The sequence below is a fragment of the Chinchilla lanigera genome, unplaced genomic scaffold (genome assembly GCF_000276665.1).
Source record: "Chinchilla lanigera isolate Chin_1 unplaced genomic scaffold, ChiLan1.0 scaffold00092, whole genome shotgun sequence".
NCBI lineage: Eukaryota > Metazoa > Chordata > Mammalia > Rodentia > Chinchillidae > Chinchilla > Chinchilla lanigera.
The window spans coordinates 3,227,054-3,240,470 of NW_004955493.1; the positions used below are offsets into that span (position 1 = coordinate 3,227,054).

Below are 13,417 nucleotides of genomic sequence, written 5' to 3' on the forward strand. Positions count from 1 at the left end.
TTGAAGGGTGAGGAAGCGTGGAGCAGCGCAGGGAGAGGACAGTGCGTCAGAAGTGAGTGGGGCCCTGCACTGCAAAGGCCGAGACAGACGCGGAGTGAGACACTTGCACGGGGCGGTCACCCTCGACACCTTGATGGTGGAGTCTTGGGAAGGAGGTTTATGGAGAATCACAGTGCCTGAGAACGGAGGTTACCGGGTGAGCTCTGATACAGACGAACACTCCGAATCCCAAGCGTCGGGCCCAGGTGTGCAGGAAGGCCAGCCCGGCCGGGGCTCCTCCGGAGAGGAGGCAAAAGCTTACTCACCTCTAAATGACTGACGGAGATAATGTGGTAACTTAGGGGCTGCCTGTATCCAACAAAGACAGTTCTGCAGGAAGCTCCCATGAGATTGCAGAACAGCCAGAATGGGAAGAGTAATGGATGGAGAAGGCCCTAAGGAAGGAAAGACTGCCTGGCCTGCTCTCCAGCTCTGCCGTCTGCTGAATAGAAGTGAGAATAGCAAGGACTGCAACTGCAAGAATTAATATGCAGAGTCCGCCCAAAAATGTATACACTCTAGCAGTTCGCCATACTAGTAAATGTCTGGAAGCTGGTGCTCCCACTCTGAGTGCCTCTTGTAATGCTGGAGGCCAGAAGCAACTTGCATTGGTCTCAGGATGTCTCAGTGCACTTAGTATTAAAATCCTTAGAGAAGTTTTTCCTTTTCTGGTGTGTGCATTTTTTGACGGGCTTTCTGTGTAAAGCCCTTAGAGCGTGCATGGCACAGTACACTGACGGGTGGATTGTCGAAGCGGGCCTTTTATTGTTACTTTTATTCTTAATGGAACTTTTATTATTGTAAAGTTAAGCAGAGTGGAAGTGACTGAAGATTTCTTATATTACGTTGGTTTTTCAAATAAGGTTAATTAGCGACCTTCTGTTCACTAGTCTGTTTTCAAGTTAATTCGTTTGTAAATAACAGATCTGCTGAAATCCAGCTTCACCTGTGAGGAATGCAGGATGTGTGAAATGCCAATACGTTTTTCGCATATCCTTTTCAAGGCAGAAGTCAGTTCAGAAAGTGATTCCTTTGCTTTCTCTCGTAAATTTATCTAAGATCACGTAGGTTGTCTTCCTGTGGATAATACAGTCTCCTGCATTTGTTAGGAATGTTACAAGACAAACGAATGGAGATAGATAAGCATAGCCTAAGTATTGGTGATTACAATCGAACGGTCGGGAAAGGCCCGGGTCCTCGGCCTCAGATTTCCAAAGAGTCTTCCATGGAACGCAATCCTTATTTTGATAAGGTAAGATTTTTGTTGTTGCTTTCTTTTATCTCTGTAATTATAAACTGGGCAGTGTAAATTTTCATGTTAACATTTTAGAACATCATATGTAATATAAAAGTTAGAACCCAGTGCCCGAGCCTGTCAGTGGGTTCGTAGCTCATTGCCCCCGTGTGTCTCAGTTCAGCATAGGACTTGCTGTATATGTTCTTCTTAATCCCGTAGAATGTTTGGCTCTTTTTGTACTCCAGAATTAACACTAATCTGATCTCTTCTGTTTTCTGCCTGTTTCCTGTTGATGCTGGAATGTCATGTGACTTCTCTTCTGTTCCTGCAATGATTTCTCCCTTCCACTTGTTTGCTTGGCTGGTGTTGCACATCTTTCTGTCTGTCCAATCAGGATGGCATTGTAGCAGATGAATCCCAAAACATGCAGTTTATGTCCAGTCAAAGCATGAAGCTTCCCCCTTCAAATAGTGCACTACCTAACCAGGCCCTTGGCTCCATAGCAGGGCTGGGTATGCAAAACTTGAATTCTGTTAGACAGGTAAGTGCAGATGCGTGTTTTAGGCTCTCTGTTGAATAATTTGTATTAGTAATACGATCTCTCTTACATGTAGTTACTGTGTTAGGTCAGTAGTGGCAGAGGGTAGTGAGCCGTCTGTCCCTGTTTTGTTCTCGCAGAATGGCAATCCCAGTGTGTTTGGTGTTGGAAACACAGCAGCACAACCCCGGGGCATGCAGCAGCCTCCAGCACAACCTCTCAGCTCATCTCAGCCTAATCTCCGTGCTCAAGTGCCTCCCCCATTACTCTCCCCTCAGGTAAATGCCTTGCACTGCACTCCTTCTGCCTGCCCGGAGAGGAGCCTGGCGTCATTTCATGGGTGAAGGGGTGACAGTAAAGCACCCGTGCAGTGCAGCAAGTTCTGAGTAGCTGTTTGCACAGAACTGTGTGGGAAAGATGCAGAAAAGGAGGTAGTTAGTTTTTAATGGGGCTGGGGATTTAGCTCAGCAGCAAAGCGCCTGCCTGGCAAGCGCAAGGTCATGAGTTCGATTCCTGGTACCGGAAGAAAAACAAAAACAAAAACATTTTTAAAAAAGTTTTTAATGTTCTTTTTTTTCCTAATACCAACATCTTGGGAGAACAACAAACTGAAATTGGCTAGCTTAAGGGTCAACTCTGTCATCCTTTAGAAGTATCTGAGTAATAGTGAGACAGACACCCAGACCATAGCCCTCCAGTGAGCAGTCCACTAACTTAAGTGCTGGTGGTAAGACACAGAGTACATTGAGCTGGTCTGAGTTACCTTACCAGCACTATTAACTTACCGTTGTGATCCTAAGGTTCCAGTGTCATTGCTGAAGTATGCACCCAACAACGGTGGCCTGAATCCGCTCTTTGGCCCTCAACAGGTAGCCATGCTGAACCAGCTATCCCAACTAAACCAGCTCACTCAGATCTCCCAGTTACAGGTAAGACGTTCATTTCTGCTCGGTGCCGCCAAGCAGCCAGGCTTTGCGCAGGGAGTGCTGCGGAGGCGAGGCAGGCGCAGTCCCGCCCGAGCGCAGCGTATGGTCTGCCGGCAGCAGCGAGCACTAGGGGGAAGTGTTCCCAGACGCACGGGGTGCTCTGCGACGCGGCCCAGCCTGTCTGGAGCACTGGTGTGAGGTGCTTTCCCGTTGAGCTGAAAGTTGAGGTTGAACCAAAGACTTCAGAGTTCTGCAGAAGGGCGGGAAGCCGGAGTCCAAGGAAGTGGTTAGCGGGTGAGGCGGGGCCCGTCAGCTCGGGTAGCGGAGCAGTGGCTCTGTGGGTGCAGTGGCCGTAGTTGTTTGAAGCGTGCCTGTGTGCGCGAGTGTCAGCCTAACGGCCTTTTTGCCATCTCTCCCCAGCGATTGTTAGTGCAGCAGCAAAGGGCGCAGAGTCAGAGAAGCGTGCCTTCTGGTAACCGGCAGCAGCAAGACCAGCAGGTAGCTCGCGTCCTTTCCTCGGCGGTGCTGAGCTGTGCTCCCCTGACCCCGACTCGGACCGTTGCCTTTACTGTAACAGTAACGATACAGAAATGCCATCAAATACAGCGAAGCATGTTCCCAAGTCTGCCCTCGGTCCCCGAGTCGTATTGACTCTCATGCTGTGATTGTTCACCTTCCCTTTGAGAAGCAAGTGAATTTTAAAGTGAGGAACGTGTAGGTGTCCACAAAGGCTTTTCCCCGACGCTCTCCCATTTGGTTGTTTTAAGGGTCGACCTCTCAGTGTGCAGCAGCAAATGATGCAGCAGTCTCGTCAACTTGATCCCAACCTGCTGGTGAAGCAGCAGACTCCCCCGTCTCAGCAGCAGTCGCTCCATCAGCCAGCCGTGAAGTCCTTCCTCGACAACGTCCTGCCCCACACCGCGCCGGAGCTGCAGAAAGGGCCGTCGCCAATAAGCGCTTTCAGCAACTTTCCTATAGGTGCGCTTCCCCGGGCCACTCTGAGCTGGGGCCAGGGCGCCACACCCCCGCCTGCTCCCCACCCCCTCGTTCTCTTCCTGCGTGAGCTGTGCCCGCACGGGGCACCGCCGCACCCTCTCACAGGCACGGCTGCCTTCGTGTTTCAGGGAAAGCTCGCTGTCTCAAAAGTTCCACCCTCGTTAAAGTGGGTTAGAATAGAGGAGCCATTTTTTTTTTGACACCTTGATAATCTTAGCTGTCAGATAGGAAGGGAAGGGAAATCTGAAAATACTGTTACCAGAGACAGGGCCCCAGAGGGCCGGGGATAGAGCTCAGCAGCAGAGCGCCTGCCTGCCAAGCACAAGGTTATGAGTTCAATTCCCGGTACTGACAAAGCAGCAGAAGCTGCACTAGAGAATTTGCATAGTGTTGCTTTGGGAATACAGCTGGGAGTGGTTACGTCGTGGCGCTAGGGTCAGGGCCTGCGGCTTACGGCGGAGCGCTGGTGTGAGTAAGAACGCGAGTGGGGAGGGGTTGCCTTGGTCCTGCGCACAGAAGCTTCCCCTTCGGCTTTCCTCGCTCTGTAAGTGTCAGGTGTTCTCTCCTTCCGCGGCCTCCGAGTGCCTTGATTATATTTTGGCCCCTGTTCGTTTTGCTGTGTGTCTCTCCTTTTACCCGGACAATTTTTCCTAAGCCAGCTTGGTTGGTTGCTACTCCGGTCCTCCGGAAGCTCAGCTTACGTGCTGTCTGAGCTGTGGACAGAAGGTGGGGCCTGCTGTTGCCCCTGCTGCTGGTGCATCTGGGCCAGACGATGTGGTTAGGCTCTGTGTGGCGTGGCCATGGACTCCTAGCGAGGGCACGCATTGGACGTGAGCCCTCGGGACCCTTCCAGGAGCACATGCCTTGTCCAGGGCGCAGTGCCTGGCTGCTGTGCACTGCCTGTGGCGCTCACCTGGTGACCCCATAGACGGCGGCACGGTGGTAAAGAACGTCCAGGTTCCCGGAAGCGTGCCGAGGGCAGCCGCCCCTTAACATCTGCCTACGCTGTTGGCGCGTAAGATGGGCCAGGGCGGGCTGGGGATTTAGCTCAGCGGCAAAAGCGCCTGCCTGGTAAGCGCAAGGTCGTGAGTTTGGTTCCCGGTACTGGAGAAAAACCAAAAAAAAAGATGGGCCAGGGAAGAGACAAGTTCCGAACTCAGGACTTCCTCTTCCGGCTGACGTCTTCCTGACTGAGAAGGTCTGTCTAACCCAACACACCAGTGCGGTTGTCTAGAACAGGTTGCTGCGGCCTGCTGGCCAACTCCAACCTGTTGCCTGGCTTTGTGAGTAAAACGTTACTGGCACACAGTCACGCCCTTTAACAGTACCTGAGGCTGCTCCTGGCCGACAGTAGCCGAGCTGCATGCGGACAGAAGGAGGCATGAAAGCTAGGAGATCGTCTGAACCTTTTTAGAGAAGTTGGCCAGTCCTCGGGGTAATCCCTGGCCATACGACCACACATCTGACGCTCTTGCAAAGATGGGGATGATTTTAGAGAATGCATGTTACAAAATGTTTTAAGTTTGGCAGAGCAGTGTCACAGAGTCTCTCATCAGACCAAAGAATTCAGAGTCAGTTAATGTGGAACTTCAGAGTGAGAATCCCTTGGGCGTGTGTGAAAGACTTTGATTTGCCCTGGAAGGCGCCTTTGCGTGGCAGTGTATGCTGGTGGTCCTTAAGACGGGTTCTCTACGTTTAGGCTGTCCGTGAACTCACGGTGTAGCTCAGGCTGGCCTCCACTCAGGGTGGTCCTCCTGCCTCAGCCCCTGAGCCCTCAGACTGCGAGTGTGCAAACCATGCGTGGCCAAGTCTTCCGTTTCTGACAGGCGTTTTGGGAGATGCTGATCTTGATGGTTCTTGGCCCGTGCTGTGAAATGCTCGTGACCCCACAGTGTCTGAGTCTGAAGTTTCTGTCCTTGTTCCAAGAGACTGTCTGACTTGCGCTTGCCTCTGCAGGGTTCCAGCAAATTGTGCCTTAGCAAGGAGAGTCCACTATTAGGTGACCCCCGCCCTCCCCATGCTGGGAACCGGAACCCCGGGTCTTTTCCGCAGCTGTATTCTCGGCCATTTTTCAAAATCTCGTGATAGGGCCTGAGTTACGAAGGTCCCCAGGCGGGGCCTAAATGTCTCAGCCTCAGCCTCCCGGAGTGCCGAGGTACTGAGGTTACAGGCGCCCACCACCGGCACCGCCGAGGAGGAGGGCGTTTTCTTACTTTTAAATGGCAGCATCCTTTCACCAGTTGGCCAATTAAAAATTCATCAGTTCGCAAGCAGACTTTGTGCATGGTACTCCTGGAAAGTAGCTGAATTAGATACATTAGGTTAAACTTAGAAGCTTCATAATTTGGCCCCCTTAAAACTTTTTCCTCTCATTTTGCCAAGAGTTTAATCAAAGTATCTGAAGAGATCGTTTTATACATGTAATTACAGCACGGTCCTCCTGCGGTGTGGAAGCCGTGGCGTGCTGAGTAACGACCCGGCGTCCGTGGGTGCCGGTCTCCCTGTTGCCGCGTTACCTCGGTCCGGTGCCAGCGTGTGTGCTCCGCCTTGTTACTTGGATGCCACATTTGCAGCCTGATCTTTGTTAAGAGACATGAAGCAGGACTGAGAATATGAGATCAGTTATGTGTGTTTCTCTAGAAAGTAGACATAGTGTACCAGGAGAAAAATGTGCTGTATTTTATAAGATTTTTTAGTTTCTGTTTTGTTTTGTTAAGGCTTGAACTCAAACTTGAATGTAAATATGGACATGAACAGTATTAAAGAGCCACAGTCGAGACTGAGGAAGTGGACTACAGTGGACAGCATTTCTGTGAGCACGTCTTTGGATCAGAACTCCAGCAAACATGGTACAGAGTCTCTTCGTACCTTTCCCACTAGAAGTTCGAAGGTTGCAGAACAGTAAATTTGGGCCTTCGTGTTGTTTTACATGAGTATGTCAGAGCCAGGGTGCTTAGACCTTTCCTCACTTTAAACATGTGCCTCGTGCAGCAAACCTTTCTTTAAAACTGAAAAGAAAAATGCCTTGAGCTGTGGACAGTGGCTCACACTGGTGACACACTGGTGACCCCAGCATTCTGGGAGGCACAAGCAGGAGGATCACAAGCTGACGTCCTGCCTGGGCAGCTTACCCAGACCTGTCTCAAAAATAAAGAATAAAAAGGGCTGGAGATGCAGCTTGATCCCCAGTACTGCAGAAAAAGTGGAGGGGAGGGAAGCTTATTAAGGCCTAGTAAAATTTCATTGTGTTTCACAAAGTGATCAGATGATCCACTTTTAAGATTATTCCCCTTTTGATGGTCATTTGAGCTTTTCCAAATGATTTTGTTTTTTTTTAACATTTATTGGATGTAACTGGGTATATTCATAGTTTGGTGTTAAAAACTAATACTTACTCTGTACTGATATATTTCTGTTATATACTGTTGCTATTACAAGTCATACAGACTTGCTATCACTTTTCTCAGCACTTACATTTCTCTTAGAAATGTCACCGTCATCTTATTTAACGCCCATTCATTCCACATATGTTACTGGAATATCTTCTGATTTGCAAGGACTGTGGGAGGCAACTGGAATAGGTACACATGTGTGCCTGTATACACACACACACACTCACTGTGGAGCGTGTGAGACTGTGTGTGTGTCTAAAAATACTTGTCCTGGGGCTGGGGCTGTAGCTCAGTGGCAGTGTCTGCCTGGCAAGCCTGAGGCCGAGGGTTCGATTCCCAGCACCAAAATAAAGAACAAAAGCATTTGTCCTGAAGGAGCTCGTTAGCAAATTAAACGAACACCCTCTGCACAGTGTAATAGGTCCTGTAGTAGGTACGGGGCAAGTCGGGGGAAGCTTGTGCCCTACGTGACTTTCAGAAATTCACAGTAGTCATTTCCAGCTGTGCTTAGAGATGGATATGGCCAGTCCATCCCAAGAGAACGAGCCGCGAGGCTGCGTTTGCATGGGTTCCACACCCGCGTCCGTGCCCGTCCTGGATAGCAAAGGATATCAGTCTCTCTGCACTGCGTGTCACCCCCTCATAGGCCGAAGTTTCCGGGGCTGTTGGAGGAAGCCTCTTCGTCACTCAGTGTTCCCACCACACTCTTCTCTGTCACATCTTCCATCTCTGTCCCCGTTCTGCTCCAAAACGGTGAGCCGATAGGCCGAAGTGCTCCCAAGGCACAGTCGGTCAGCGCGGGAGGCTCACACGGTCCGCTAGAGTGCAGTTGTGTGCGACTGGGAATAACTGCACGGGGCCGGGGGCACAGCCCGGGCACAGCCAGAGCCTGCCCGGAAGTCACCGTACTGACCAAGCTGTGGTCCCCGGGTCCTTGAAGTGAAACGCACCGCGGTCATTTTCAGACACTCCTCAGATAAAAGGTTAGAATCTGCAGGTGGTGGAGAGTTCAAGTGCAGGCCGAGCGCACGGTCTCCGACACGGCACACGGTCGTAGACAGCGTGTCGCCTGCGTCTGCGTGACCGCCCTCAGCGTGTCGGCTGTACGTAGATCCGCATGCTAGCGTGCTTCACTCGTCCGACACTCCCGTCTCTGTCTTCTCAGGTGCTATTTCAAGTGGTTTCAGGCTGGAAGAATCTCCATTTGTTCCCTATGACTTTGTGAACAGCAGTACTTCACCAGCCAGTCCTCCAGGCTCAATAGGAGACGGCTGGCCACGTGCCAAATCGCCTAATGGCTCTAGCAGTGTTAATTGGCCACCAGGTAAGCTGCCGGCACCGTCGATGGGGCTGTCTCTGTGAAGGCTTCCTTGCACCCAGCGTGGCTGGGCTGATGGCCGGGCGTGGAGGGGTGGGGCGGGAAGGCTGAGCGAGTTGGTCTGCGCTCTCAGGGCCGCTCTGCAGGCAGTGAGGGTGGGACACGCGCCACGGGCGCAGGAAGAGTCTCTGAGAAGCCCTGACGAGTTGCTCCTTCTCGGCCGAGTCGGCGGGTGGCCGTGCTTGCAGGGATTCTGAGGAGCTAGAAGTGCGGCGCTGGCCTGCGTTGTCGCGCCCGAGCTCCTCTGGCCGTGTGGTTAGAGTGGTACGAGGCACTTCATCATGTTACTGCGTAAGCCTGTGTGCCCGGGGAAAGGACTTGGGCTGTAAGAACTTGCAGGCTACTCACAGAGAAGAGCTTACTTTATGCTAATTGTATTAACAAGTCGGTCTTTTAGGGTGTTAGCGTAAGTTGGGATATATATGAGAACTGCATAGCATTTAGGAATAAAAATTTTGGATATATAATAGTGGATTTTAAAGTGATGATTAAGCTTTGAACTAATTTTAAGTTTCCACTTGCAGAATTTCGCCCTGGTGAACCATGGAAAGGTTATCCAAACATTGACCCCGAAACTGACCCTTACGTCACTCCTGGCAGTGTCATAAACAATCTTTCAATTAATACTGTGCGGGAAGTCGACCACCTCAGGGACAGGAACAGTGGTACGTAGGGGACGTGAGTCGCCGAGCCGCACTCCGCGTGTTTCAAGGACGGCAGCTCAGCGTGGGTGTGGGGCTTCCAGCAGCAAAACTCCCTCCAGCACCTCGTAGCAGCCAGCCCCCTGGGGGTCACGGCCATGAAACAGGACTCTCTTCCCCTCAGTGATGACGGCTGCTTTGAAAGTAATGAGACTTCTGTAGCACTGGACTTGGTGTTTAGTAAGACCAAGGCCCAGTGAACGTTCGCTGCTCGGTAATTGTGTGGGCAGCCGCGGGTTGTGTGCATTCTGGAGAAGAGGCGAGGCTGGGTGTGGCGCTCAGAGCAAAGCAAGACCAGCGTGCCTCTCCACCGCTGCGGCCCAGACGCACTTCCAGGCGGGTTCCCGATGAAATACCCTGCTCCCTCCCGCGTGGTTATTTCTCAGTACAGACATTTAGTTTCCTGTCTGCTTTTGCACTCTAAGAAAGGTGATTGAAATGAATTGATATATCAAAAATGCTGAAAAACATTTTGCTTCTATTTTTAAAAAACTTCCAGCGATCTCTCTACATAGTTTTATAAGAAAAACGAGTCATAGTTTTGCATTAAAGATAAAACTCGTTAAGAGGGAGGTGTCTGTCCCATCACAGTGGTGGGGAGGTGGTCCTCACCCTTCTGAAGTCGCGGAGTCTCTCGGACCGTGGGGTAGAAGTGGTTAAAAGCCCTACTTCCGTTGAAAATAATGGGGTGCAAAGCCAAGCAGAAAACCTCATGGGGAAGAATTTCCGAGAAGAGCCCAGTGGCCTAGAAAACCGGGCTGGAAGTCAGGACAGAGTAGATCTGCTGCTTGAGGAGGCGCCCCGCTGACAGCGCTGAGCGGGCAGGTCGGGGTTGAAGGGTGGAAGTCCGGATGGTAAACAGAGCGGGTTGGCGTGGGAAAGCAGGCGGGGGGCGCGGCCAGCTGCCAGGTCCACAGCCGAACACCAGGAGGAGGAGCCGCCGTCCAGCACAAGGTGGCCGTGGAGCCTGAGCGTGGGTGTGCTGGGGAGCTTGAGGCGCAGCTCACGGGCAGCGTGATGACGGCCTGCTGGTGGCCCGGCGTAGCGGTGAGGAGGCGCTGGGGTCAGGGGCCCGGGCGAGTAGCAGCCAGAGCCTCCCTGTGGGGCCCAGCGCCGCGGGGGACAGTGATGCGGCCTCGCAGCCCGAGAGGCCGGAGGGGAGGCTGTCCTGGGCCGCGGGGAAGTCACTGGCCGGTGGCTCGGTGTGAGCGCTCAGGCCCGCGCTGACAGCTGCAGTCTGGCGCTGCTGCCGCACGTCCTGCCCTGGAGGCTGACCGCTCTCTCCGCGCAGGGTCATCCTCATCCTTGAACACCACGCTGCCTTCAACTAGTGCCTGGTCATCCATTCGTGCCTCCAACTACAGCGCTCCCCTCAGCAGCACAGCACAAAGCACTTCAGGTGGGCTGCGGGCGGCGCGGCCAGGCCTGGCCTCTCCCTGCCTTCGTCCTCCCGGGGGCGGGGGACCCTGTCCGTGACCTGGTCGCTCAGCAGGGTAGCTTCCGCGGCACACCACTTGCCCTGGGCTGAGAGTCCGCTCAGCCTGGAGGTTACAGAATTCCATCTCGAGCAGGCCTCTGCTGTCTTAGGAAAGTACCTTTTATAATTCCCAGCCCTTCGTAGCTGCGATACTTTGTAAGATAAACGAGAATTTTGAATTGCTGCAGAGATGGTCAGGTCACGCGAGTTATCAGTGTCACGTCGCTGTGACTCGCCCTGAGCTGCTGCGCTCCCCTGTCCCCAGGAGAAGCCGCCGGGCCGGTCTGGCCCGCCGCGTGGTTGGTACCCGGCCTGAGCGCCTCCTGTGCCTGGCAGCTGGTGCGAGGGAAAGGGACGGTTTCCTTCAGGCTTCTCTTTCTCTTCTTCAGCAGTTTGATGTGGGATTTGTTAAGAATTTCTTCTCTTTGATACGCTTTTCATGGGATGATGCATGTTATTAAGTGGCTTTTCTCTTTTCTTAAACGTTATTCCACTCCGTCCATTGTCTTCTTCCCTGGAGCAGCCAGAAATAGTGATTCCAAGTTGACGTGGTCCCCTGGTTCAGCTACAAACACCTCTCTGGCTCACGAGCTGTGGAAGGTCCCTCTGCCACCTAAAAGCATCACTGCTCCGTCCCGCCCGCCTCCGGGGCTGACCGGTCAGAAGCCGCCCTTGTCTCCGTGGGATAACTCTCCCCTTCGTGGAGGTGGGGGATGGGGGAGTTCTGACGCCAGATACACCCCAGGTAGGAGGCAGCACGCCAGCCGTGCGTGGCCTATTTGCTGAACAGTAGCCAGTACCAGCAGTTAGCTCAGCAGAGACCCGAGCAGTGAACTACGCTGTTGGCCTCTGTTAGGCAGAATGAAAACGTAATGTGTGATTGCTGGTGCTCCTTCTTTCCCGTGGTTGAAGAGTACATCTTAGAACATGTGGAAGGTCATTCCCTGCTCACGCAGGCTCGACAAGACAGACCCAGCCGCGTGGACTGGAGCCTTGTCGGCAGGATGGGGGCCCATCCAGGCTGAGTCAGTGTGTCCTGTGGGGGTGAGATGGCCCACCTGCGGGAGGGGGCGATCATGGACTCACCGGTGGGCAGAGATACGAGGTGGAGGAGGTGCTCTTAATTAATCAGGGCCAGGAGTCAGGGGTGTAGCTCAGTGGCAGAAGCGCCTGCCTGGCAAGTGTAAGGTCCTGAGTTCGATTCCTGGCACCTCCCCCCCAAAAAAGTTAATTAACCAGGGCCGACAGCACGGGCCAGACATCCCCAGGGAAACTGGGACAGATGGTTGCCCTACGTCTGCTCGTTCTATAGATGACAGCAGCGGGTTTGTCCAGGCTTCACAGCGCCCCCTGCTGTCCCCCAACTACATAGACACACAGCGCTAGATTTACTCAGCGCTCAGCCAGTTCTGCTGTAAGTACGGTCTGTCTTCCCAGTCTGCTCTGCCCCCAGACACTCCTGAACCGTCCTCTCTCCATGCTGGAAGTGAGTAAGAAAGCTTCATTAATACTTTCCGATCTAGTAAAAAATGTTTGGGGCCAGGTGTGGTAATACACACCTGCAATCCCAGCATTTGGGAGGCTGAAGCAGGAGGACTGCTGTGAATTCAACTAGAAAGTGAGACCCCTGTCCCAAAAAAAGTAAAATACTTTTTTAAATATTTAAAAAGCAAACAAAACCAAGCCAAAAAAAAGAAAATATTTTCTGATCTAACTTGTGAGTTTTAACCTTTAGACAAGTGGTTGGCTGCAGTTAAATTTGTACCATGGGGATCACCAGGGGTGTTCAGCCTGCTGAATGCAAATTGTCGAGGTTTCCTCATGTGAAGAGAGCTGGTAACCGGCCGGCCCCAGAAGCCCGCCCTCAGCAGGGCGGGTGAGCAGGAGCGCGGTCAGGAAATGCACACTGATGGGCGGAGGGAGCAGCTGAGGCCAGGCTCAGAGGCCTGAGAGAGCTCGGAGGCTCCGGAGGCTCCCGTCAGAGCTGGTCGGGAGGTGGGGTGGGGTGGGGTTGGGTTAGGGCCAAGGGGGCAGGCTTCCTGGGGCACCTTCATGAAGGGGTAGAGGGCCAGGTGTGGTGGCACTCGCCTGTAATCCCAGCAGTGAGGAGGCTGAGGCAGGAGGATGGCTGCAAGTATGAGGCCAGCCTGGGCTACGTGGCGAATTCAAGGCCGGTCTAGACTACACACTAAGACCGTCTTAAAAAAAAATTAAAAATAAACATAAAAGGGATTTGACTTGATCGTGTTTAAAAAGCTCCTTGGCTCGAGAGAGTGACCGATTGCCACTGGCCACCAGGAAGACAGCCCCCCAGACGGGACGGAGGGATGTGAGAGCAGGCGCCCCCTCGTGGGCGCCCTGCAGCCTTACCCCCGAGGACCGGGCAGCGGCCATCGGAGGGTGCCCGGTCCCCTCCCGGCTGCACCGTTGGAGCTGTGTCAAGGGAGCGCTCCCGGGGGCGTGAGCAGGGAGCAGTCTGAGCCCCGCTCTTGGGGCAGAGCCGCCTGTGCCGGAGGGGTGGCTGGTTGAGGCTGGAGCAGGCGGGTACCCGGGGCCTGGGAGGGGAGGCGGCCGGGACCCAGCGATCGTGGTCGGCCGTCAGGCCGCGGTCCGGAAAAGCTGAGCTGTTTTCTCTCGCTTAGGTTCCAGCTGGGGTGAGAGCAGCTCAGGGAGAATAACAAACTGTCTTGTTCTGAAAAACCTTACACCTCAGGTAAGGGTGCGGCGCCGGGT

General features: G+C 53.2%; 1 protein-coding gene across 9 annotated transcripts in view; it reads left to right on the forward strand.

Annotated features, from left to right (window-relative positions):
• Positions 1-13,417, forward strand: part of Tnrc6a (trinucleotide repeat containing 6A) — a 186,634-nt gene that overhangs the window by 170,019 nt on the left and 3,198 nt on the right. For 6 of the 9 annotated variants that reach the window (XM_005405109.2, XM_013504802.1, XM_013504799.1 and 3 more), the window contains 11 exons: positions 1,149-1,291; positions 1,955-2,092; positions 2,615-2,743; positions 3,161-3,238; positions 3,508-3,718; positions 6,454-6,585; positions 8,294-8,452; positions 9,031-9,171; positions 10,499-10,606; positions 11,208-11,429; positions 13,327-13,397. In XM_005405109.2, coding sequence (XP_005405166.1) covers positions 1,149-1,291; positions 1,955-2,092; positions 2,615-2,743; positions 3,161-3,238; positions 3,508-3,718; positions 6,454-6,585; positions 8,294-8,452; positions 9,031-9,171; positions 10,499-10,606; positions 11,208-11,429; positions 13,327-13,397 — 1,532 coding nt within the window. The remainder of the gene's footprint in view (positions 1-1,148; positions 1,292-1,954; positions 2,093-2,614; positions 2,744-3,160; positions 3,239-3,507; positions 3,719-6,453; positions 6,586-8,293; positions 8,453-9,030; positions 9,172-10,498; positions 10,607-11,207; positions 11,430-13,326; positions 13,398-13,417) is intronic. The other 3 variants (XM_005405110.2, XM_013504801.1, XM_005405111.2) reach the window with 3 other exon arrangements.